This window comes from Pan paniscus, chromosome 18 (genome assembly GCF_029289425.2).
Source record: "Pan paniscus chromosome 18, NHGRI_mPanPan1-v2.0_pri, whole genome shotgun sequence".
NCBI classification, from domain to species: Eukaryota; Metazoa; Chordata; class Mammalia; order Primates; family Hominidae; genus Pan; species Pan paniscus.
In genome coordinates, this window is record NC_073267.2 from 96286085 (window position 1) to 96311993 (window position 25909).

The following is a 25909-nucleotide window of genomic DNA, read 5'->3' on the forward strand; positions in this document are numbered from 1 at the left end:
ACAGTGACTCATGCCTGTAATTCCAGCACTTTGGGAGGCCAGGGCAGGCAGATCACTTGAGGTCAGGAGTTGGAGAGCAGCCTGGCCAACACGATGAAACTCCATCTCTACTTTAAAATAAAAAATTGGCCAGGCGTGGTGGTGCACACTTGTAGTCCCAGCTACTCAGGAGACTAAGAGAATAGCTTGAACCCAGGAGGTGGAGGTTGCAGTAAGCTGAGTTTGCACCCCTGCGCTCCACCCTGGGCAAGAGTGAGATTGTCTCAAAAAGAAGGGTACAGGCCAGGTACAGTGACTCATGCCTGTAATCCCGGCACTTTCGGAGGCCAAGGTGGGAGGAATGCTTGAGGCCAGACGTTTGAGACCAGCCTGGGCAACACAGGGAGACCCTACCTCTACTAAAAAATATTAGCTGGGCATGGTGGTGCACACCTGTCGTCCTAGCTACGTGGAGGCTGAGGAGGGAGGATGGCTCGAGCCTGGGGGTTCAAGGCTGCAGTGAGCTGTGATCACACCACTGCACTCCAGCCTGGGTGACAGAGTAAGAAGACCCTGTCTCAAAAAATAATAATAACAGATATAAAAATAAGAGGGATGGTCTCAGCACTTGTCAAGTGGTTGTCTTCCATTCTCCCCTTATCATGTGTAAGTGACACAATCCCGATGCTGAGCCGTGGGAACAAGAAGTTGGGTTGTTGAGCACCTGCCTCACTGCTGCCTGCTCACCACGCTCCTTGGGAACTGTCCCCACAGGCCTCCCTGGGAAGGACAGGGCAGTGAAAGGTGTGCAGGCTGATACATGTGGGGGATTTTATTTCAGGCACTTGCTCTTCAGTTTTTCTTACACGATGTTCCACAAATATAAAAATGAGAAACTCTTTCAGATTATCTGTATATCCATATACCTGGATTATTCTGGCTAAAGCGACAGGAAATCCCAGCAGTCTGGCTTCCCCGAGTAACCCTGTACTGCCTGGTTTAATCCCGCCGTCTGAGGGTGGGGTGGGCGTCAGGCATGGCTGGACACAGGAGTGCCAGTGGTGGGGTCAGAACCCAGCTTCTCCCTCTCCCGGCCCCAGTGGGTCTATTCCCCGAAGTCCTTGCTCCTGTCTGCAGGGCTGTGCCCACTGCCGGTGGGGCAGGGAGTGGAGAAGGGGGGCTGACTCACTTGCTCTTCTCCTGGAGTTGCTATTCTAACGGCAGCAAATCCACAGGAAAAAGGTAAACAAACAAACAAACAAAAAAAATAAGAATCTTTCAGAAAAAGAAGTATTTTTTAAAAAAAGAGAGAAAAGAAGGTGAGGAGTTCAGTGTAACCAGGTGACTACTCTGAAGTGGGGACTGAGTCAGCCTCTGACGCTGAGCTGAATGCCCAGTGACAAACGTGACCAGCCGTGCGGGCGGGGGCCCAGGGCCAGGTGTGGCGCTTCCAGACGTTTCTACTCTCTCATTTTATTCATGGCAACTTGGGAAGGAAATCTGTCTTTAATGAGCAAATGTAAGGCTGCGTTTTCTTTGCGAAGTCTCCACAGGATTTTCACGGCAAAACCAATGAGAAAATGTCCTTCCAAAGAGAAGACCGAGTGTCCCGAGAACATTTTGTTGAAAGCGCGTGCACGGGCCGCCCTCTCGAGGCATCGTAGTGTGCTTCAAACAACACTTGGTAAAACCCTCTGGCTAAAAAATCAAAATTTCCAAAGCATATACATTTGAAAAAAACAAAATCTCCACTTAAAAGCTCACTTTGACTTGTTGCCCAGGATCAATTGCAAAAGCGCTTCTGTTGAGAAAGGACAGTTCAGCCAAACTTCGGCTGTTTTTAGAAACAGAACTGGAGGAAAAAAACCCAGAAAACATAAGGCACTGGGCAAATGTGACGTAGGCTGGGACGAAACCCATTCTCCCAGAGCCGGTCTCAGGCGGTTGCTCCGACACGTCTTGCCACGCAGGCCTCTCGAGTGCCACCGGAACCGGAGCGGCAGGGGACGGGGATGGCGAGTCTGCAGTGAGTTTCGTGGCTGTCCACGAGGTCACTTGTCCCTCTGCTGCCTGGCCAGCGCCACCCTCAGGGTGTCAGTGCCCAGGCGCAGGCCCTGCAAGCAGGAGACGGCCTGCTGGGCCGCGGCAGAGTCCGGGTAATGGAGGAAGGCTCTGCGCCGCGGGCCCTGCCAGGTGAGCCGCAGGGGCGCGGAGCCGAGTTCCCGCAGGGCTCTCTTCAGGTCACTCACACGGGTGTCCCGGGGGAGGTTCCCAACGTAAACATCGGCTGCAAGTGGGGCACCCTCCCCTGGTGGGGAGCCAGGGCCTGCCTCCGTGGAATTGGTTTCTGGTCCGGGTGTATCCAGGGGCCTCCTGCCAACACTCAGGGGCACTGTCTGCTGGCGGCCTGCTTCCGGAAGGTGCTGGTGCTCACCCTGGAGGGTGACATCCTTCCCAGCCTGCTGCTCTCGGGCGCGGAGGCTCCTCAATATGGGGATTTTCTCCATCATCTCCAGGCTGATCTGAAAAGCAAAGCAGTTGCAGCTCTTTCAGGGACAGAATCGCGGGGGCACCTGCCACACACGCATCCACACATCTGACTACTGGCTGTGCTGCACACGTGGACTGGATGCCAAGTGGTCTGAGCCCCAGGGACATGGGACTCCCACTGTCCCACCCATTATCTCACACAGATGATGTCACCAGTCTGTAGCTCTGCCCCTCGCCCCTGGCTTAAGGGAAGTCAGCACTCACAGGGGCTCTGGAGCGTTTGCCACGAGCTGTGGAGGCTGCAGGGTTGGGCCTCCATTTTCCTCCAGGCCCAGAAGCAGGAAAGTAAAGCTGGGGCTCTCCGCTCAGGCCTCCTACCCAGAAGAGGCACCTAAGATTGCTACTATTGGGATTACAGGGTCACAAAAGGCAGCTCCCCTAATGACCCCCCCAGAATAATGGGGAGCTGCCTCCGCATCTGCCCCCTACCTGTGCCTTTGGGTGGGATGAGGACTTTAATAAGACCACAGGGGTCTCCTCTCCACTGAAGGAACGTCTCTCAGGGGTCACCCCCTTCAATGCACAGCCAAAAATGCAGAAGCAAGGCAAGTCTGAAACATAGCTTTGAAAACACTTCCTAGTGACGGGTCATCAAACTATGAAATCAGTAATGCTATGCGAAACTTAAGTCTCAATTGTATGCCACTTGCAGACAAAGGACATCTTTGGCTTTATCTGGATTTTTCTAATCAATCAGCTACGGCAGCGGGCCCCTTGGAACAGACTGGAACTGGCTTGATGCAGCCTAAATGGTGAAGGCCTGATGGCTCTGTCCTGTGGGGCAGTTTGCACTGGGGGCTGCCTATGGGTCAGGACAAGTCAGGTGATGCCTGGACCACCGTGCCCTGTGCAGAAAAGAAACAGACAGACACTGTGTAGTCCTTTTTGACAATTCTCATTCTTTACAGATGCTTTTTATTTTTCTTTTGGGCACCAAGCTTTCACATGAGCATGGTCATCAAGAGGCAAGCCATGGTCACCTGCAGGCCTCCAACAGAAGTGAATATGTCGCAGTACAGGGCAGCAGATGAGCTAGACAACTGTAAATTGTTCTACAAGACGAAATAGTTCAACTAGTATCAATGCTCTCATTACATTGAGAATAATATGTAATTTAGAGCAATGGTCTTATCCTTGGCAGGGTGAGAGAGGAACCTTTGTGAGGAGCTGGGGTTCCCTCCCAAGAATGACTCACCCACAATTTTCTGTACAATTTCCCAGGGTCGATAAAGACTATTCATGGGCCTCCAAACTACAAGAAGTACACAGGCCCCAAGTTAAGCATCAATAAATTAGAGTAACAGTTAAAGATACACAAACACCTAAGAACAGCCAAGTGCATTCCTGCAAACCTAGAGGCTCTCAGTCTTCTCTCATCTAATACCTGGCTCTGTCTCCCAGTGCTGGGTGGAAAGTAACCTCCCCTCCCGGCGAAGCTTTTGCTTTGGTCAGAGTCCTCTGTGGCGGGATGCCACTCTGCTCCCTGGCACTGCCACGTCAGAAGCCTTGGCAGGTAGCAGGCACATGGCCTCATTTTGGTCTTGAATGGCAAACAGACTCTTGGCTGTCATAGAAAGACTCTGCAAAGAAAGACTTGCGCCAACATTTCCCATTGTTCAGACACAAAGGAAAACAACTCATGTCTATGCCATGAACATATCCACGATGCGCTCTTTTCTAATCACAAGGCATTTCTCTTCCACTGGGCCCTCGGCCATCCTTCTCAACTGATTCACTGTGAGGAGACTACTCACAGAGCAGTATCATACCAGCTCTGAGGCCCAAGGAATCTTCAGCCGATTGTATATTTGCTGGCTCAGAATAAAGGAGCTCCCTGTGATGTGCACGGAAGGATATATTTGTCTTTCCCACGGCATGTTTCAAAACAGATTTCTGCTGCAAAACCCCAAGTGTGAAGCCTCACCTGAGAATGCTTGCTTCTGCCATAGGGAAGCTTGAGGTGCTACTGGACACAGATGGGAGGGGAAGAATGAAAACGACCTAAGCCCAACCACCCCAACCTCTTTCTACACCTCTATTCCACCTTCTCAGAAAGTTCAGGCTTTTGTGTTTCTTTTGAAACATGTAAAAACAGATATAAACTGGTCATCATTTGATTTTGAAGGATCTTTTAAATTACCAGATTTAGTATTCAAACAGATGATACAATTTAAAAATGCAATTGCAATGAGAGAAAAAGTGTGGCTATGCATTTATCTGGAAGAACTGAAAGTTACTTGGCTCTGAGTACAGCACCAGAAGCCTTGAAGTGAGAGCATCCCGTGGGGTGGGGTGGGGGCGAGGTAAGGGGTGCAGAAAGGGGTAGGGGTTTGGGGGCAGGATGCACCCTCCGGGTAAGCACTGCTCTTCTGATGGGGTCCATCGGGAGCTGCCCCAGCCCAGTCTCCTGCCTCCTGAGTTACTTCCCCTCCCATCTGTGTCCAGTAGCACCTCAAGCTTCCCTATGGCAGAAGCAAGCATTCTCAGGCGAGGCTTCACACTTGGGGTTTTGCAGCAGAAATCTGTTTTGAAACATGCCGTGGGAAAGACAAATATATCCTTCCGTTCACATCACAGGGAGCACCTTTATTCTGAGCCAGCAAATATAAAATCGGCTGAAGAATAATGAAAACATCTTAACCACACATTATGAGCTAACTGGCGGCCAGGGCACTGACACACTGGCATCCGCAGGGGGGCCGTTAGAATGGAAATGTGGAAGTGTGTTCCACTGAAGGAAAATCGCTCTTTTCATGAGCAGTGTTTGTGGGTAAAGGATGACAAGGCTTCACATCAGCTCCCTCCTCCTCAAGCTCTAATGGAAACATCTTCCTGGCTGTGGGGCGGCTTTGCCACTCTGTCAGCAGCTGGATGACCACGCCGATCCCTGCCACAGCTGACAAGAAAGCCTCCTGTGTGCCAGCCAGCAGGGTGGCTGGACGTCATGGTTGGGATGAGTGCATGGCAGTGCTACTGTTTCCTGGCTGGCAATGAGGAATAGTTGTTACATTCTGTCAATCTGGCATGTGAAGTGAAAAATTATGCTTGTTAATCAAACATGAGAAAACATTTTTGCCTTTTTATAACTAATTCTATTCTAAAAAAAAAAATAGAATAAACTTTAAGTTTAAAAACCTGTCCCCTAGACATGCTAAGTCAAATACGAATCCGAAATCTGACTTTCAAGATTTCCGATTGAGAGTCAGAAACTGCTCAAAAAAGCAGACACTTGGGCTCCAGTCTTAAGGCAGCTACATGCTGCTCTTACCATTTTGGATAAACTGCTTTTCTTTCTGACTCTTGCATTACCTGACCTGAAGATAAGGAAACTGGGAGGATGATCTTTGAATCCCCCTCATTTTTTTTTTAAGAGACAGGGTCTCGCTGTGTCACCCAGGCTGCAGTACAGTGGCACAACTCATAGCTCACTGCAGCCGTGAATACCCAGCTCCAAGTAATCCTTCTAGCTTAGCCTCCCAAGTAGCTGGCACTACATGTGGGCACTCACCACCACACCCAGCTAAGTTCTGTATTTTCAGTAAAGACGGGATCTTGATATATTTCTCAGGCTGGTCTTGAACTCCTGGGCTCAAGTGATCCTCTTGCCACGGCCCCCCAAACTGCTGGGATGATAGGCGTGAGCCGTGCTGGTGAAGATGAGCAGACATCAGAAGTATTTCTAATACTAAGTTCAACCTCCATAAATAATGAGTTCTCTTGCCTGAGACTAAATTTGGTTGTTCACTGATGAAAATGCTTTAAGACACTTCCAAATAGCCACAGTGAAATAACCATATGGAGTAGGTATGCTCAGAGGAGAGCACAGGGAAGGCCAAGGGACCGTGCTGCCTTCCGTAAACATAAACACCAGGCAGGCCTCGAAGCCTCTGCTGGCTCTCTAAGGGCAGAATCTCTTCAACATGGCTCATGGAAAACCCTTTTGTTCATAGTTGATCAAAGGTGTCAGTTGGTAGAAAAAAGCTCAATAGGGCCACCCCTTTACAATCACGCTTCGACTGGGAGTGCTGACAGACAGCAGGGGCAAGGCCTGGATCTCCCAACAGGGGGCCTGACCACAGGCAGCGCTGCGTTCGACTGTACCCCAACATCAGGAAGGGATGGCTCAACCTGGGAGGGGTCTGGAAGTCACTAAGAACTATTTAGTAAAAAACATTTCTGTTTCCTGGTATACATGATCACCTTAAAACTGACGCTGCGAAATGCCAGCTTCCATCTGCACGCCTTGGCTCCTGCCTGGCCCTCACTGTGAGGCCCGCGGGAGTGGCTGCCTCCCTCCCCCTGCTCCGCACAGAGTCCTGCGTGGGACCAGCAGCTCCTGTCTCACTTCCGCACTTGGGGTTTCAGCCCTCGGAGAAGAGCAGCCACGTGGTTCCCCTCACGCAGACATGCTTGAGCTTTCCGTGTTGGCTGTTCCGGTGTCACCCTACACACGTCTGTGCGTGAGTTTTAAGAACTGGCGCATATTTAACTATTTTCATTTCTGAATTCTCATTTCTACTAACTGGGTACCCTGGGAACAGAGATAGCTACCTTGCTGCTGTGTGACTGGGTTCAAATGCACCCGGGCGCAATGTCTACCTTGGAAAATGTTGAACAAATTTACTATTTTTTTCCTAAATATTGTTGATTATAAAATTAGTATATGCTTGTTGTGGGAAATTCGGGAAGAAAGTAGAAACGTTTGAAATCCTATCTCCCAGAGATAACTACTGTTAATATTTTGCTGTATTTCCTCGCCGTCTTTTCTCTCTGCCCTTCAACATGAACAGAATATGAAATTCCATATCAAGCATGTATAATATCATATCGTGCCTTTTCTACTTTATACCACATGCACTTTCTCCTGCCACTAAATATTCTTTAAAAAGCTGTATGCACTTAAATGGACTCCCCCCACCCCCATTTTAAGGCACTGCATGTCTTCTATAGAGATTCAGATAAATCCTTATCTGAATTTCTACATATTTCTCTAGGACTGATTCCTAGAAGGTAAATTACCAGGTCAAATACAGTAATTCTTTTTCAATGAAAGCCTCTCTCAGCCCTCTAAACATACTGGCCCAGTTGTGGTTAGGGGTTGGTTCACAGTTAGCTGCATTATTTGCAGAGAACAATTGTGTTTTATGCAGGATCTGAAATTGGGCTTTGCTGTCCCAGGACTGCTGCTCACAGAGGAGCCCTGTTCTCAAATCCTTTTTCTTGAGGTATCTGTAGATCTTGCAGCATACTGTGGCCATCTGAGGACCACACTCCCCAGCAGGCTGTGTGGGGAAGAACGGGCCATGCTTTGAAAGCTACAGAATTGTTTCCTTGAGTATAAGCACGAGAATGGCTCTGGAAGAATCCAGTTTCCTTCATTAAGGAGCAAATGAGTTGACCCAGGAAAGTCAGATGCACGGGCCTTGGTCTATGGTGTCCTCGCCACCCCCGTGGTAATCAGGAGCCCTGTGCTGATGGTGAGGAGCACAGGACGGGTGAGAAGATGTGTGTGACTGACAGTCCTTCCACTGGGCAAAGGCCAAAAGGCCCTCTGGTTTGTGGGTCTGGTGACGGGGACCACAGGCTTGTGGGTGCCCGAGTGGCTTCTCCTGAGCCCTCAGTCTCCCACTCAGGCTGGCCTTGCCTTCGGCACAGTTGAGGTTCTGGAGTCTGTAGCCATGTCCTACCATTCCTCTCTGTCTCCAAGGTATTCTTAACATATATCTTTCCTGCTCCCCAGCTCAGGCCAGCTCTAGGGAAACACTACAATGGTGTGGCGGGTCTCCACTGTCCAGGTGCAGCTTGGGCAGAACAGAGCTTCCAGGGCGGCGGCGGCAGTGGCAGACCCGGGTCTGCCCATAGAGGCTTCACCTGCTGCTGCTGCTGTCCAGGTGCTCACTTGGGTCCAGCAGGTGACCACGGGTCTCAACAGGAAGTTCCGTTCTTCTGTTGTCAGTGACTCATAGGACACCACTCAGCCCTGGGAGCTGGCTGGGACTCTGCGTTTCACTCCCGACAAGGGCAGGCACTGGTCAGTGGTCAGGGCTGCTCGACACTAGCGGGTCCAGGGCTTCAGCCATTTTCGGTTTGCTACGGCACAGAGCTGAGGCAGCCAAACGGCTCTCAGCCCACTACAGACTACCTGACACACGGCTGTCACAGGGAGGGACATCGCATGACTGTCTCCAAGGATCAGAAGATCACCGGAGCTGGACGAACTGCCCAGAGGTTCAGGACCACGTTCCAGCTTCAGGCCCAGGTCTCTGGTACCATCTCCAGCCTGGCAGAGATCCTTGGTGTAGCTAGGGGTTCAGGGAGTCCTGGGTTTTCAGGGTACGGTGACTGGGAGATGGGGCAGCAGCGGCTATGCATCTTGTGGTTTGGATGTGGCCAAGTCACCCTGAGTTTCACGGGTCTGTGGGTGAGGCGATCGCCCCCAGAGACAGAAGAGCGCACGAGGACAGAGCAGACAATGTGCCTTCTAGAAAGGAGGAGCAAAAGCAGAGCCTTCTGGGGAATGTCTCTGTACCTCTCTCTCTTCCTGCCGGAAAGTTTCTGATGAGGGTGCACAGTGCTGGAAGGCATTTTAAGCCCCTTACCCAACCCTACCAGGCTTCCTTTGCTGAAGACGATATGGAGGAGGAAGAACAGCACTGCTTGTGGGGGGTCTCTGCAAAGCACCGCATGGTCACAGGCGGTGTAGAGCAGCCAAAGGGCTGCAGAGCCGGGGTCAGTGCCTTTCTCTCCTTGTCCTCCACTGAGAGGTACAACCCGTGGCCATAGGGAGACACGTGCAGGACCCCATCTTGGCTCAGTGAGCTACCCCAGAAGGACCATCCTAAGGATTCTGCCAGCAGCGCACAGAAAGAAGAAACATGCATGGCGTCCAGGAAGATTTCTCAACTTTATTAACAACCTACCTCGCATTTGCGACAATGATGTTGACTGCGGCCATGCTCCCAAGCATCGTCCTGGGCATTCTACATGCACTGCCTTTATTTCTAAGACAAACGAGAGGGCTTGGAGAGTGTGTTGGAAGTTACAGATAGAGCTATGAAGTGGGAAACTCTTGACTGCTAAACTCAGCAATACACTCACTGGCCACCTGGTTTCCTTTCTTTAAAATCATGAGACACAAGCTGAGAAGAGCCCACCGGATGTTGATGGTCAATCAAGGAGATGCGCTGTTTACAGTAACTGCACTCAAACAGAGCGTGTATTAGACTGGTCTGTAAGACAGGGCAGGACGTCAACTACTGGAAAGGTGGAACAAAGGCCAGGGAATCAGATGCTGAACTGTCTTTGTGTATTGAAAATGGGTGAAGAAAAGGCAGTTTGTACTTCCTTCACATCCTTCATCAAGAGATCTATAGTGCATCCCAGATATTCCAGTAAGATAGCCAAGAGGTAAATTCTTAGATTCTAAAACCTATAAACCTATAGTGATAAATTATTATCACTATAATATCATGGAGAGGTATGCCAAATATTTGCCAAAGTCAATTTGAAACAATATTATAACCTAGCACTGAACTGTCCGCCTTCCACATTCAAACTCTTTAATGGAATTTAGAGATTTTTTTTTTCTCCCAACAAATGTTGATGAAACTCAGTTTGGCTGCATGGCTAGCGAGACTAAAACAGAAACACTGGGAGCTGTAGAAAGTGACTGATTTCCTCTGACCATGCAAAGGGATTATCAGGTGGTGAAACTGAGAACACAGGACCCAAAATGAGAGATGGCCTTTGAAAACTGTGAGATTCTTGCTGAGGCCTCATAAACAGTGACCACTTTCCTGGAAGAGGGTCTCGACAAACAGCGAAGCCCCCGATGCCCTCCCTCCCCCACAGTGCTGACCCTCAGGAACCCTGGCTGAGTTTGGTTTGCTTTTCTGTAAGAGGATATATTCACCTAACGTGTCCGATGACTTCATTTGTTGCTACTTTTCTAGTTAAAATCTTCAGAATGTAACCAGGCTGTTCCTAGCTCTCTGCCAGAAGAGGCTGTCCAGGCTCCCCCTAATACGGCTGCAATGGGCCCCTTCTATGACGCGCAGGCCTAGAGGGACTGCCAGCAGCTTCGCTGTGGCTAACGACCTTGTGCAACCTTCCCACCATCCCTGTTCTCGGCTCTGAGGAGCCGCCAGCCTCACGCTCTGTCTCGTGCATTGGCTTCCACTTACAAGGAAGCTGTGGACCAGAGTTCCCAGGTGAAAGACTCTTAAGAAAGACATCAAGGGATCTCTTCATTTCCTGGAAGAGCAGTGACCACCTTCTTCCCCAGTGCTCCTGGTGCGCTTAGACGGCCGCCCATACACTCTGGGTTACAAAGGCTGTTCCCTCTGCGTTCATCAGCGGCCAACCGAGGAGTGCACACCTGGGAGTCCCCAGCAGTGCCTGCCCAGGATGCCTGCAGAGAAAGTCCTCGCTGGGCGGTGGCAAAAGCAGCAGGTATTCTGTGTTCATCCTTAGAGGTGATGTTGTTGATTTTCCATGCCCAAAGGAGGGATTCAAACGCTGAATGATTTGGGATTAAGGAATGGGAGACGTGGACACGTATGCTTATTTGACCAATAGTTTGGTCCACACGAAGCACAAACGTCTTCTCAGTAATTCTGGCTGTTTGCCAGCAGAGACAGCATCATAACCTACAGGCTGACTTGCAGGATCAAACTCCTACTGCAGACTAATTTGCAACCTGTGCCATTACCTAATCTGCAGATAAAAACCACAAATGCATAAAATGTACAAAGGCTTGGTACTGCCTCCTACTCAGGCTAGATCTGCTTGAAGATCCAGATCGTCAGTAAAAAAAAAAAAAAAAATCTGGATTTAAAAAGGGAAGACCAATGAGATAACACCAGGCAGAGCTTGCTGCGCCTGGGATGGCAGAAAACAACTCTTAAAAATGAAAAACAGTGGGCAAGTAAAGCTTCAAGGCATTCGCCCTCCCAGCCCATGTGGCCATTTCTGCCATCTACAGAGGCAGATTTTAAACCTAGCTGCTTTTTAGAATCCCAGAGATCCATACACAGATTCTTAGGCCTGGGCCTGGAGATGGTCATTCAGGAGCCAAATTGCTCAAAAGCTCCTTGGGTGATTCTAACATACAGCCATGCTGGGATTGCCAACAGCTCCCATGCCAGACAGAAAACACTTAAAAGAGGAGGAGCCGCTAAGCTACAGGCCAGAGCTGGCCACTGCCGTGACCCACCTTGAACCAGGTGATTCCCATTGGCTGTGGGCGCTTGCAGCCTGTGGCGATGACTCTGGTTGGAGTGAGGATGTAGTCCACAGTGATGTCGTGCTCCTCAACAAGCTCTTCAGGGATGTCCACGACCTGGGGGAAGAGAGGTGGGATAAAGGGGCTGGTGGGAATGCCACTGCATCGTGCACACTGCCCCGCTCGGTGGGAATGTGAGGCTGGCTAGAGAAGCACCCCCAAATCCACTCTGGGGCTAAGGCTTAGCCGCTGTACCACTAGCAAGTCCAGCCCTGGCTGATCCACACCACTCGCGACACAGCACGGTTCAGAAGCAGATGAGTCTCCTTCCCCACCCCCTGCTCCCTCAGAAGAGAATGGCAGTGGCTCTGCTCAGCCCATTCATAAGGAGCACCTGGCAGTCGTGGACGATGGTGACCACCGGCGTCTCCTTGCTGACGGCGCCCATGGATACCATCATGGCATATTCCAGATCGGCGTAGCCTTCTCCCTTCCCGATTCTCCAGCCTAAGAGACAACCGAGAATCAGTATCGCTGTGCGGTCCAGGGCATCGCTGAGAGGTGGATTTTCCATCAGGTCCAGTGGAAGAAGAAACTTGAACCCAATATCCCGAGCTAATCTATAGAAATTTTCACAGAAATGCCCACCAAGTGCCCCCAAGCAGCCCACACTGACGATGGACTTTTGGGCATTCAACAGGAATAACAACACGGCCAATGTCAGGTGGTGAAACTACAATGACGTGAACACTGGACCGTTTAAGCATGTCACAAAGGGAAACAGATCACACTCATGTCAGCTTTATGTTAGCAAGACTCATACTTAAAAAGAATGAAAAGAGCAGTTCTCAAAAAGACTAAAAACAAATTCCTACTGAAAGCAAAACATGTTTAATCAACTTACCTCGGAGGGAAAATCGCTGCTCTGAAGTCAGGAGTATGTGAGGGCATGGCCTTGTTTCTTCAAAAGCACTGAATACTCACCACTAGATACCAGGTCCTGAGGGACGGTTTAAGCAGTACTAAAGCGTTTTGCAAATTTGTAATTAGTGGCACAACAAAAGGATTATCTGAGCCTAAAAGAGTAGCTAAGATGAAATCGAGGTTTAACAGCCTCTCTAGCCAAATCAGCTATTCAGAGACAAAAATGCAGGAAGACAGGATACATCAAATGCCTTCTGGCCCCCATGGAGAAGCTACAATTCCTCTTATGAGAAGCCTGAGGCACTTCAGAAACTGAGGCCAGCGTGTGCCACCACCATCACCCGCAGAGCACCCGCATCACTGCTGCCGTGTCTAAGACTCACATCTGATCAAGCTACTTTGATAAGTCAAAACCTTCAACTGTGCATGCAAAGAAACAAGAGAAAGAAAATTCAACAGAAAAATAGCAAAGGATATGAACAGTTCACAGAAAATGACAGGCAGATAAGCAGCAAACATGAAAAATGCTTGACTGCCTCCTAATTAGATGCAAATCAAAGGCAAAGGAGATGCCAGTCACTGCTCCCTAGCGGACTGCTCAAAGTCAAAGCTGGCTCATTCCAGCTAGGAACAAGGAAGCGGGAAAAGAGGCCAGGCACCACTGTTGAGGGCCGAAAGTGAGCGGCCCTTCTGGTGGCAACATCAAGGCTGACAATCCACCCTTCAGCTCAGCAACTCCCCTCCGAGGCATTGGCCCCCATGGATAGCCTCAAAGGTGCACCTAGACTATCCCACAGAACATACTTTACTCCAACTTGGTCTGTAAGAAAAAAGACCAAAGCCAAACCTGGAAATAACTCATAACGTATGTATCCATCGGCGGGGGTGGGCTTCAGTTACTGAGGTGCAGTCACGTGAGAACACCGTGCAGTTCCTCAACACGGGCCCAGGAGGCCAGTCCGCAGTGCTGACAGGAAGGGGCTCTAAGACACAGTCTCCAGCAAGGCGCGGAGCTCTATGTGTGCCACCGTCCCTTCTGTGAATGCAGAAAAGGGATATCTATACATCTATACCTAAAAACTATAAGACAGGAGTTCCCAACTCCTGGGCCACAGACCAGTACCAGTTCATGGCCTGTGAGGAACCGGGCCACACGGCACGAGGTGGGCAGTGAGCGAGTGAAGCTTCATCTGTATTTACAGCCGCTCCCCATCACTCTCATTACTGTCTGAGCTCCGCCTCCTGTCCTATCAGCTGCGGCATTAGATTCTCATAGGTGTGCAAACCCTCGTATGAACGGTGCATGCCAGGGATCTAGGTCGCCTGCTCCTGATGAGAATCTAATGCCTGCTGATCTGTCACTGTCTCTCATCACCCTGAGATGGGACCGTCTAGTTGCAGGAAAACAAGCTGAGGGCTCCCACTGATTCTGTATTATGAGTTGTATAATTACTCTGTGATTTATTACGATGTAGGAATAACAGAACTAAAGTACACAATAAATGCAATGTGCTTAAATTATCCTGAAACCATCCCCTCCCTGGTCCATGGAAAAATTGTCTTCCATGAAACCAGTCCCTGGTGCCAAAAAGTTGGGGACCACCGCTATAACATATCTGTGTCTCGGCAAAGAAACTATCATCAGAGTGAACAGAGAACCTACAAAATGGGAGACAATTTTGCAAACTATCTGTCTGACAAAGGTCTAATATCCAGAGTCTGTAAGAAACTGAAACAAATTTACAAGAAAAAAACCCAAACAACCCCAATAAAAAGTGGGCAAAGGGCATGAACAGACACTCCTCGAAAGAAGACATTTATACAGCCAACAAACATGGAAAAAAACTCAACATCACTGATCAGTAGAGGAATGCAAATCAAAACCACAATGAGACACCACCTCACGCCAGTCAGAATGGCCACAGATGCTGGCAAGGCTGTGGAGAGATAGGAACACTTTTACACTGTTGGTGGGAAGGTAAATTAATTCAACCATTATGGATGACAGTGTGCTGATTTCTAGAGGACCTAGAACCAGAAATACCATTTGACCTAGCAATCCCATTACTGGGTATATACCCAAAGGATTATAAATCATTCTACTATAAAGACACGTGCACATGTAGGTTCACTGTAGCTCTATTCACAATAACAATCACATGGAATCAACCCAAATGCTCATCAATGATAGGCTGGATAAAGAAAATGTGGTACATATACACTATGGAATACTATGCAGCCATAAAAAGGAATGAGAGCATGTCCTTTGCAGGGACATGGATGGAGCTGGAAAACATTATTCTCAGCAAACTAACGCAGGAACAGAAAACCAAGCACTGCATGTTCTCACTCATAAGTGGGAGCTGAACAATGAGAACACATGGACACAGGGAGGGGAACAACACATACTGAGGCCTGTCAGGGCAGGTGCAGTGGGAGGGAGAACATCAGGAAAAATAGCTAATGCATGCTGGGCTTAATACTTAGGTGATGGGTTGGTAGGTGCAGCAAATCACCATGGAACACGTTTACCTATGTAACAAACCTGCACATCCTACACATGTATCCCGGAACTTAAAAGATATCTGTGTCTCACATGCATGCTATATGTACAACGTCTACACTAGGAACTCCTTATGGGGCAGCTGGGAAGGAACAGGGAAGACTTATGGTGCAGCTTTCTGTGCTGTTCAATTTTCTAAGCAGACACACGGTTACTTTACTAGTTTACACAGGGGGTTAGCTAAACGATGAAACTTACGAAGTGTTACTTTCTTCTTTATACATCCCTGAACTTGATGATATTTTCCAAGAGGGGACCTTTGCTGATTTCCCACCACCAAGAGCCCAAGTCCCATCATCTGGCCTCAAGGCTGCTGAGAAGGGGCCGCAACCTAGTAAAGGGCCTGCTGCCTGAGGACCCTTCAGTCCCCTCTGCCTGGACAGTGGCCGGCATGCAGGAGCCAGCCCTGAGGCCGCTACTGAGGAGATGCCCCCTCCAGACTAGCAAGTCCCTCCTCAGACTCCCCTTCCCCCTCCCGTCGGTCCTGACTTGTGTCCAGCACTGAGCACGTCACGTCCTGTCCTGGTCCAGCTCTCGTGTCTGGCCCACCCACACACCATGCACTAAGGTAGAGACCACCCAGTGCCTGCCTGGCACACAGCAGGTGTAGCAGGTATACCAGAACAGTGCGCTCCTGAGTCCCCAGCCCCAATGACACAGACGAAGCACCAGAAACTGGGAATGCACTGAAAGCAAAGAATAAAGAACAATGTCCCCACATCAGCTCCAGTGGTGGCTGGGAAAAGAGGGCACCCTGAAGCTGGAGACAGCAAGAGGTGGTGTGGTGACCCTGCCCTCTTAGCAAGGGCCCCCTGGCCTTGTGGACTGAGAGCAGCCTGCCTCACATGCAGTGTGGCAAAGCACCAGGCCTCAGAAGAAGTCTCGGACACACCACGTTGTTCAGGAGTCTCGGACACACCGTGTTGTTCAAGAGTCTGCTGCTTCATAATAAAAACAAAGCTTGGAACCTGCTGTTTTTCCATTTGCTGGAGTCCCTCCAAAACCAACTATTTACTGACATACTGAAAAGAAATTAAGCTCCAGCTCACTCAAGAACAGAGAGAAAACCTTTCACCACCTGAACAGAGAGTTATCTCACTTTGTTTTTCCTGCTAAGAAAAGTGAAAATGCTGTACACATGTTGGGCTGGGGCCAGAAGCGGGTGAGCTGAGCCAATTCTTCACCTCTGAAAAATGCAGTGGCTTCCGAGACCAGGTAAGCGCATCCAGAAAGCAGACATCACTGGCGACTTTTGAAAGACAAACAGCCTGGCACGCAGCCGCCTTCAGGCAAAGCTGTCACACTCAAGAGTTCCCATCTGCTAGTCTTACCTTTTTCAGAAACGGCGACGGATCCCACCACAACTAAATCCACAAGGACTCTGGAGTCCAAGCCTGTGGGGACACTGTAGTTCCTCACACCCTGCACACAGAGATACGGATTGGAAAACTTCAACTCCAGCTGCTTCCTCATTTTATAATTCATGATCAAAGTGCACTCAGGGTTTGAATCAACTTCTTGGACAAAACAGATGCAGGCACACGCAACACCGGAGATGTGGCGTTTCAGGAGAAGTCGCATTCCAGAAACCGCTTTAGGGCACAGTTTCCCCAGTCTCTTTCCCAGAAAGGCGGCCAAGAGGAACTCACAGCACAAATTCATAGGCTGCCAACTTCATAACATTTAACAAATCGTTTTTCCCCATAAGGCAGAAGAGCACAGTGGTGAAAACACAGGGGCAGAGTCCCAGGGAACCGGGTTCAGAGCCTCTGAGCCACAGGACCCCAGGAGGCTGGAGCTCTCTGAGCCTCAGTTTCTTCACCTGTAAGACAGGGACACCACCCTCTGCCTCGTCAGACCAGTGTTGGAATTAAATAACAAAACGTATGCATTTGGCACATAAGACATGGTCAGTAAACACTGTATGACATATTTATTCAATATAAAATCCTGAAGGCCACTATCTTTATGTACAATATACTCTCTTCTAGAAAATTATCCCTTCAACCAAAATGTCCCAAAAGTGTACCGCTTTATACTAATGCAGGCATGCATATGAAGAATAGGGAAGCTGAATATGTTCATGGTTCTCATAACACGGTTTATGTAAGACTCAGGAAAAAGCCATTTTCAGTCCTGTATCCGGCAGTAACTGATCATTCGATGTGGCAGTGGGATCTGCCTGCAGTGCTATGACAAGTTCCGTATGGATCAGTGCATACGGGTGGCTTGGGGTCTCCCGACAGTCACAGAAGGGGGCTTAGTGCAGGAAACCCTCCACTGCAGGAAACCCTGTGTTCTCATCATCTCACAGGGTCCACGGGGGCAGGCACTGAGCAACTGCAAAGGAACAGACGGTTTGCAGTTGTGAATGCTGACCATCACCATGGTTTTGTCTCATTTTTCTACCTTTCTTTTTCCTTTGCTCCTTTCTCTCTCTATATATATATTTTTTACTTTATTGTATGTATTTTTATAAACCATATCAAATTCTATTTTTGGAATAAGCAGGGTGCTAATAAGTAAACAATAAAACATTCCAGTTTTATACATTAGGCTTAAGTGGCAAATCCCATAAAAAAGGGTATCTTGAATTGTCTTATTTTTTCTTCTCAGTAGATTAAAAATTAAATGACTTGGAGTTTACCTTAAGATTCTTTAAAAAGTCACCAAATTCGACTTAACTGTAAAATACATGACCAAGTTTATTATAATGCACCCTAAAGTCATATCTGTACACTTGGTTTTACTAAATTGTGAGGCATTCAAGAAAATCTTAAATATATAATTGTCAGCAATTACTCACTTAGAACTGGTGAGGCAATTTCCAATGGAGCATGTTTTGGAAATTCTATCCTGTCTCCCCAGTCGCTCTGGTGGCACCTGATGAACAGGCCGGGAATAAGAAAAAGCTCCACAATACTGAACATCGCAGGTTAACACTGGGCAGTGCCAGAGAACCAGATCACTCGTCTTCCCTTTTCTTACAATAAGGAATTTATAATTTGCCAATTTCGTGCAAAACAGAAATTGAGTTACAGAAATAGAATGTGTTTACTCAGTTTTCCTACGTGGCTCCATTAAGGACAGAATTCTTGAATACTTTAATATCTCTGTTCTTTTGGCTCTGTTAAAAATGAATTCCAACTGTGTGCTGCTATCTTATGCTAACTCGTCAGAAGCCTTCACAGGGTACAGTTCTTTCCTAGGTGGGGACATTGCTTCTAGTACTTACCTGAGAGGTGGCACATTTTCTCAAGATATCTTTAGTTGCCCCAGGGGGTGGTGTGATCTTATTAAACAATCCCGTTCTCAGTCGTGGTGTTGGAACCAACAATGTTTTTTTGCTCTTTTAAAGAAAAGACAATCAATAAATTACAAAATCAAATTATTCCATAGGACTTTCTTATATGTATTTTTACCATTTCAGGAGAAGAGGCAAATTACTATTATCCGCATTTTTTTTTGGTGTGTGCCAAGGAAATTACTTATTTGAAAACATAATTAAATAATGTGTGGGGTCGATTTTTCTTAGAATCACCACTCAGCACCTCCTTACCCTGAAGAGCCAGAGGGTTTACTAAACTTGCTAATTTGATTTCACTTGCCATTCAAAATCGTTACAGGTAAAAATTGACAACAGAAATCCAAACTAAGGTCAGTTCTGACAAAATCCCAACCTCAACTTTCCTGTGCCCCCTCTGCTCTCAGCACCAAGTGCGACACAGTTACAATAATGCTGTCATTAGAAACTGGCATGGCATAGCTACCTTAGTTACTCAAACATTTCTATCTAGTTTGACTGTTCAGCAAATCACAGTCAAAGAGATCAGTAATCATGATAATCAATACACTGACACGTGCCAATAGCCCTTGACTTCTACTTAGTTCTCAAATGCCTATTGTGAGAACCTCTAGAACAGGGCTTCTCAAAGTGAGGGCCCTGGGCCAGCGCATCAGCACTCCTGGCACCTGTTAGAAATGAGTCAGCCCCTCTGGGGGTGGGGAGCTTCGATGAGCCTTCCAGTGACTCTGATGCACACGAAAGTTTGAAAACCACTGGCTGAGATGTCTCTGTAGATTACGCAAGGGTAAGCCACAAGGCAATCATAAGATCTGTGAAATCTTTCATGTAAATAATAGTATATTTTAGTTTTTGAGCAGGAGATGACAACCCAAGACCAATAAAAGACCCATGACATCTGTTTGGCCTATTTCAACAAAGGCTTGTCAACCACAAGAGTGAAGTACTTCAACACAGGCAGCTGTGACTGCGGCCTGCTGCTTTTCTGGGAGTGGTGGAGTGTGGCTTCCTCATGGGCAGTGTTGGAGTCCTGTGCCCCACATATGGGGATCACTCTCTCTTTTCTAGAAGCTGCTCATCCTCTGGCTCAGTGGATCTCAGCCTTTAGTGTGCATTAGAATCACCAGCAAGCTTTAAGAATTACCGAGGTCTAGACCTCACTCCAGAGACTGGAACCTGGCGTGGCCAACAGTCTTCAAACCTCCTTGAGTGATACCACCATGTGGCCAGAGCTGGCAAGTGGCACCTAAGCCAGTGGGGCTTAAGCCTGTGTACTTGGAGCACCCTCGGAGTACTGATTGAACAGAATCTGATGCCACTTTAGAGACTCACAGGTCTGGGGTTGGGCCTGGGAAGCTGTGCATGCCCCCGGCACTGCGGACTGTCCGGTCAGACACTGGCCACTGTGCCTGTAGCTGTGGCTTGAGGTTGTGCATGCCCCCAGCACTGCGGACTGTCAGGTCAGACACTGGCCACTGTGCCTGTAGCTGTGGCTTGAGGTTGTGCATGCCCCCAGCACTGCGGACTGTCCAGTCCGACACTGGCTGCTGTGCCTGTAGGTGTGGCCTGAGTCTGTGCATGTCACCATTGCCTGCCCACATGCAGCTGGGGCTCAGGAACTTGGATTTTTACCTGCATCCCAGCTGATCCTTAAGTCCCTTAAAGTTTCCAAAAACCAGTGAGGACCCTGAAAGCACCAGAACTCAGGGACCACATGTGTGTAGTCTTGCACCACTACATCCTATGCCCAGCACGCAGCCTGGGAGATAGCTCAGTTACTTATGCAGTTGTTTCTTCAGCCTGAATAAATGATGGCATGAAGCAACAGGGATTTGCTCAGGGCTGCACCCCTCTTCCAGGCCGTCTTGGCTAAGGCTGACCACACGGTCAAGGTTTCTGATTTTTGCTCTGAGGGGCTGACAGCTGAGAACACCCTGAACTTCACACTTGCAAGGACTGGCTCTGGAGTCAGGTGGCTGAGTCAGAATCCTGGCTGTACTGAGACTGATGTGCAGTAACCTGAGGTGGAGCCTCTCTGTCTCTGGTTTCAAGTGTCATAGAGGAGCAGAGATGGCTCCCATAGTAGTGGAGAACCAAACCACATAATACAGGGAAAACATTTAGACAGAACTGCGCCTCGAATGCAGTGACTGCCGACTGCCGTCCTTCCTTGCTACTGCTGCTATTACTACTTCTAGCTTATTAAAATGATTCATTAACTGGGAAAATAAGGCTGACAGGAAGCTATGCTTCTGGAAGAGCCTACATGGAAGTCTCTCTTGGGGCTGAACCACCATCAGCAGACAAAATGATCTCCCACACGAGCCTGGACCCCTCCTCTCAGCTCCGGCAAGAATACACTCTGCCGTTCACCTTTTCTGCCACACGGTGTGGAAAGTGCCCCTCTCACCAGGGCTTCTCAGGAGTCTGACTTGGCAACTTGGGTGGGAGAATGGAGTCAGCACACAACGCACGGCAGCGTTAAGGCAGAATGACAACGATTCTGCCCTGAGATGGCCAGTACTATACTCATGTTATCAGCTGCGATTTGCTTCAGCAAAACCATATCAACCATTACGTTAAATTAATGGGGCCATTTGAATGTTACTGATTTTATAGTTTTGTTTGTATTTAACTTATATGCTTATTTTGGTTTTATAGTTACATAAAAGCTATCTGCATTAAAATTTATACCAAGTTTTATGTTTATCATATTGAATTAGTTTATAATAAACTAATTTAAATCAACCCTGGGGGAGTTTTCTGTTTTTCCTAGAAAAGGGGCCTGTATGTTTTCAGTTGAGGAATAAGTGCTCTAACCGATACCTTTTGAGGGTACATCAGACTTCTTACTCGTGATTTATCATGTTTCAAAGAGTCATAATACCACAACTGTGGCAAAAAGAACTAAATCTTCCTTGTAATCTTCCTCCTCTGATGAAGCACATCAAAACTGAGAATGCTTCAACGCCATAGTTTTTGTGTTTGTTTGGTTAGGAAGTTAAAAAATAAAAATTACAAGAGCATGCCTGAATTTAAAAAGTTCAGCAGTGTTGACAAGAAACCTTTCCAGTTCTTAACCATGGTCTTTATAGTATCAGAACATGACAAGTGACCGTCTGTCACCCAGAAGCAAATGATTCTGTGTTCAGCAAGCTTGTTCGCATGCTCATTTCAAATGGCAAAGTGGTGTCATCTATTTCAGCTCCAGCTCCTCAATTCTGGAACACCACAGGTTCTGCCTGGGTTCCCTCTCCTGTGCCAACCGGGCCTGGAAGCCATTGTTTTGAACATCCTTTATCTCTGAATTTAGAAGCATTCGGGACTCCTGATTGACTGAATTGCTAAACAGCTGAAGGGCTTCTGAACTATTCTTGGAAAAATCACCACCAAGGGCACTTTCTGTATTGGAGGGAATCGGAAGCACCGACTTTCTAAATGCAAGACAGACGTGTGCACTGACCAGCTACCTGGAAAAGGTGTCCCCCTTGGCGGCCAGGTCTCGGCTCGGCTCAGGGAAGTGGAATTACCTGCAGCACCAGCAGCCGAACGCCTTCCAGTGGTTTATCAGGGTCCACTTTAACTTCCTGCGTTCTGGCAAAAACGTCTAGGTCTTTGATGTTTTGGCAAGCCAGATAAGACCCCTAGTTAGGCAAATAGACAGAGTTGCACTTACTTCAAGGACGAAGAAGCGAGCACTTTTCTGGGGGGCATCAGGATTTACTTTAATGGTCCTGGCCGTTTTGAACGCCTGCAAGCGTGGGAGTTGCTCGGCAGCGTGAGAAGCGCCCTGTTTCCAATGCAATCGCACGTTACTGAAAGGACAGCACGCTCTCAGGCCAACTACAGCCCAAGCAGCTCGGCCCAGAATCTCACCCAGACAGGCACTAACAGTCACCCAAAGAAACATCTAAGGAAGCAGTCTAAGTAAGGAAAGGGATTTGAGAAAAGTAGCCTAATCCCACTTGAGTTTTAACTGAAATAAAACATGCATTCCAAAAAGAATACAAATCCCGAGGGCAAAATTTGATGATTTTTCACAAAATGAAGGCTGCTGTGTAACCACCACCAAAATCAAGCAGTAGCATGACCTGGAAGCCCCCACCTCTCTCCTGTTTGATTCGTTTTTTAAAGATTTCTACATGATTCTCTACATCCTTCATCTTTACCTCTGTTAAGATACATTTCTCTCTCTGGGGTCAGAAGCATTAAAACAAAACACAGTAACAACAAAAAACCATCAAAAGATCAGTTTTTCAAAGGGACAGGACAGTCTTGGAACCACCTCAGCTGAGGACCAGGGAAGGTGGAGCTTGTTGTGGAGAAGCCAGGCTTGGGGAGAGGCAGTCCTGACAAAATGGGGTGAAGTAAGCCAACAGCTAAGTCCTTCAGGGCAGAGAGAGCATTTTTGAAAAGCGCTTTCTTTTGCTCTTGGAAAATAGGCATGTCAAAGATGATGAACTGCTGCATTGCCTCTTCCGAGTAACCTTTTTTTTTTCCGTCAACACTGTTAGGAACAGCCATCTTTGATTGTCTTACATTTTGATCAGCTGGGAAACTGAGGTCCAGCATCCTTAGGCTGGCAAAGCATTCATTTCTTTCCAAAGGCCTAGAGCCTGAACTTCCAGTTCAGTACCCCTTCATTCCCTAACGCTCTTAGCAGGGTCAATTTTGTGAAAAGCCATCACAATAACATGCTTCCGGCCAGGATAAATATTTTACTTTGTATCAAACAGAAAACAGCAACTAGCACCACCTTGAGAGGTGACAGCGGGCTGGCAGCCGTCGGTCACTCTCGGCGCCTCCTCGGCCTTGGCGCCTACTCTGGCCGTGCTTGAGGAGCCCTTCAGCCCACAGCTGCACTGTGGGAGCCCCTTTCTGGGCTGGCCCAGGCTGGCTCCCTTAGCTTGCTGGGCGGTGTGGAGGGAGAGGCGCGGGCGGGAACTGCGGCTGTGGGTGGTGCTTGTGGGCCAGCGCGAGTTCCGTGTAGGCGTGGCGAACCCCGCACTCACAGCGGCTGGCCCCGGGCAGTGAGGGGCTTAGCACCTGGGCCACCAGCTGCTGTGCTCGATTTCTCGCCGGGCCTTAGCTGCCTCCCCGAGACCTACAGCCTGCCATGCCTGAGCCTTTCCACCCCCACCAGCGGGCTCCTGTGCAGCTAGAGCCTCCCCGAGGAGTGACGCTCCTGCTCCACGGCACCCGCTGCCATCCACTGCCCAACGGCTGAGGAGTGCGGGTGCACTGCGCGGGACTGGCAGGCAGCTCCACCGGCAGCTCCAGTGCGGGATCTGCTGGGTGAAGCCAGCTGGGCTCCTGAGGCTGGTGGGGACTTGAAGAATCTTTATGTCTAGCTAAGGGATTGTAAACACACCAATCAGCACCCTGTGTTTAGCTCAGGGTTTGTGAATGCACCAATGGGCACTCTGTATGTAGCTAATCTAGTGGGGAGGTGGAGAACTTTTGTTTCTAGCTCAGGGATTGTAAACGCACCAATCAGCACCCTGTCAAAACGGACCAATCAGCTCTCTGTAAAACAGACCAATCGGCTCTCTGTAAAATGGACCAATCAGCAGGATGTGGGTGGGGCCAGATAAGAGACTTAAAAGCAGGCTGCCTGAGCCAGCAGTAGCAACCCTCTCCCGTCCCCTTCCACGTTGTGGGAGCTTTGTTCTTTGGTTCTTTGCAATAAATCTTCCTACTGGTCATTTTTTGGGTTTATGCTGCCTTTATGAGCTGCAACAGTCTCTACCAAGGTTTATAGCTTCACTCCTGAAGCCAGCGAAGACTGTGAACCCAGCAGAAGGAAGAAACTCTGAACACATCCAAACATCAGAAGGAAAAAACTCCAGACACGCTGCCTTTAAAAACTGTAACACTCACTGCGAGGCTTCATTCTTGAAATCAGTGAGACCAAGAACCCACCAATTCTGGACACAACCTCACCTAGAAAGAACCAAACCACCCTGCACGGAGACGCAAAAGGCCCCAGGTGACGGGTAAATGACGTCTCTAAATGCTAAGGACGCCCTGGCCAAATGGCTTTGATTTCACACCACTGCTCACTGCTCGCCACATTCTCATCCACCATAACGCAGTAAGAGAATTTTATTACTAGTGTTATTCATTTAAGAATATTTTGTTTTCTTTTTCTGGACTCCAGAAATATGTCAGTACCTTAAAGTTGGGTATCCTGTGATGAACAGGTCGGGGAAAGTCAGCTAAATTTTGTGATTCCATGTAGCCCCAAATTTGTTCACGAATGTCCTGTTTGGAGACACCTACTGCAACAAAAGATTCCCACTTAATAACATACAAAGGAATTCCACAGCCCATGCTGAAACCGCTTAACAGCAGTTAAGCGACCCCCGAGTGTAGGTCAAACCGGCTTCCGATCCTGTTCCTGAGCCTCAGTTTCCCCGACCTCAAGGGGCCCACGGGCTCCCCCACGTGCACGGCAGGTGTCCCTCCCGCCTCGTCTTCTGGTTATCTTTATTTTTCCTGACATCTTTCTCGGGATTCCGGGCGAGAGAGCTGCTGGTTCGACCCGAACCCAGCACAGACCTCCTCTGACCTCCTCGCCCGCTTCCGGTAATTCTGCCCCATCTTCTGCCAGCCCCGGTGGCCCCGCCTCGACCCTCACCGGTCCCGGCTGTCCCTCCCCATTCCCAGCCGCCCCGGAGCCCCGCCAGGCCGCCCACCTGCCCTCGGCTCCATGGTGACGCAGTCGCTGTGCGACGCTTCCCGGCGCAAGTTCTGGCGCGCAGTGACGTCACCCGCTCCGCGCCTGCGCGATGGTAGGAGGGGCGGAGGCTGAGCTGGCGAGGCCCAGGCGCGCATGCTCGGGCGGGTAAAAGCCGCGCCGGGGACAGTCAGGGACGCTCCCAGGCCCTTCGCTCTTGCTTTCAGCTAGTCATTGTTGAGCGCCGCCCGTGACAGGCGTTTTGCCAAGCCCTGGAGTTACTGAAGTGAACAAGTCCCTGGTCTCCCGGGACCCATTGCCGGTTGAAACACATCCCGCCTCCTCTTCCAGTTCTAGAGGCCGCCTCCTCCGGAAAGCCGGCCTTGATTGCTCCTCCTGTAGGACGCGGTTCCCTCCTCTGAGATCCTGCAGACTCTCAGGTGCTCACACGTGGGTGTGCAGCGGATTCAGCCGGCAGCTCTTTAAAGGGGCAGGCAGATGGAAATTCGAGGCCAGCCCAGCCCCGGCGACTGCGCTGCGGACGGCCAGAGGCCATCCTTTGAGAAACACCCGTGGATTCTTACCCTGACCTCTGCATACCCTGAGAAAGAACGAACGTGGCAGCCTGCGTCTGCTTGTCTATGTCTTTCATGTTTGCTAACCTAAGGGTCGAGAAGCGGCTCGAGG

The 25909-nt window shown here is 49.1% G+C and overlaps 1 protein-coding gene across 7 annotated transcripts; it reads right to left on the bottom strand.

Annotated features, from left to right (window-relative positions):
- Positions 1–786: 786 nt before the first annotated feature.
- Positions 787–25324, bottom strand: MTHFSD (methenyltetrahydrofolate synthetase domain containing). 7 transcript variants are annotated; one of them, XM_003820841.7, is made up of 8 exons: positions 25242–25320; positions 24718–24821; positions 22220–22333; positions 18475–18588; positions 16571–16661; positions 12147–12259; positions 11744–11869; positions 787–2501 (listed from the first exon to the last, which is right to left on the bottom strand). In XM_003820841.7, the coding sequence occupies exons 1-8, from the start codon at positions 25255–25257 to the stop codon at positions 2031–2033; spliced, it is 1149 nt and encodes a 382-aa protein (XP_003820889.4). In that variant the 5' UTR covers positions 25258–25320; the 3' UTR covers positions 787–2030. The 7 variants fall into 7 exon arrangements, with proteins under 7 accessions (XP_003820889.4, XP_003820888.4, XP_008972570.4 ...); XM_003820840.7 differs by lacking the exon at positions 22220–22333 and adding an exon at positions 22074–22187 and having other exon boundaries at positions 24718–24824; XM_008974322.6 differs by lacking the exon at positions 22220–22333 and adding an exon at positions 22074–22187 and having other exon boundaries at positions 25242–25318.
- Between the last annotated feature and the right edge of the window lie 585 nt (positions 25325–25909).

What these genes read in the sequence shown, in the direction of transcription:
- MTHFSD (XM_003820840.7), bottom strand. An exon ending in CCATCGTCCACGACTGCCAG is followed by an intron (nt 11,870 to 12,146) that starts GTGCTCCTTATG and finishes CTCTTCCCCCAG; the next exon opens with GTCGTGGACATCCCTGAAGA. An exon ending in TGGGAATCACCTGGTTCAAG is followed by an intron (nt 2,502 to 11,743) that starts GTGGGTCACGGC and finishes TTTGCTTTTCAG; the next exon opens with ATCAGCCTGGAGATGATGGA.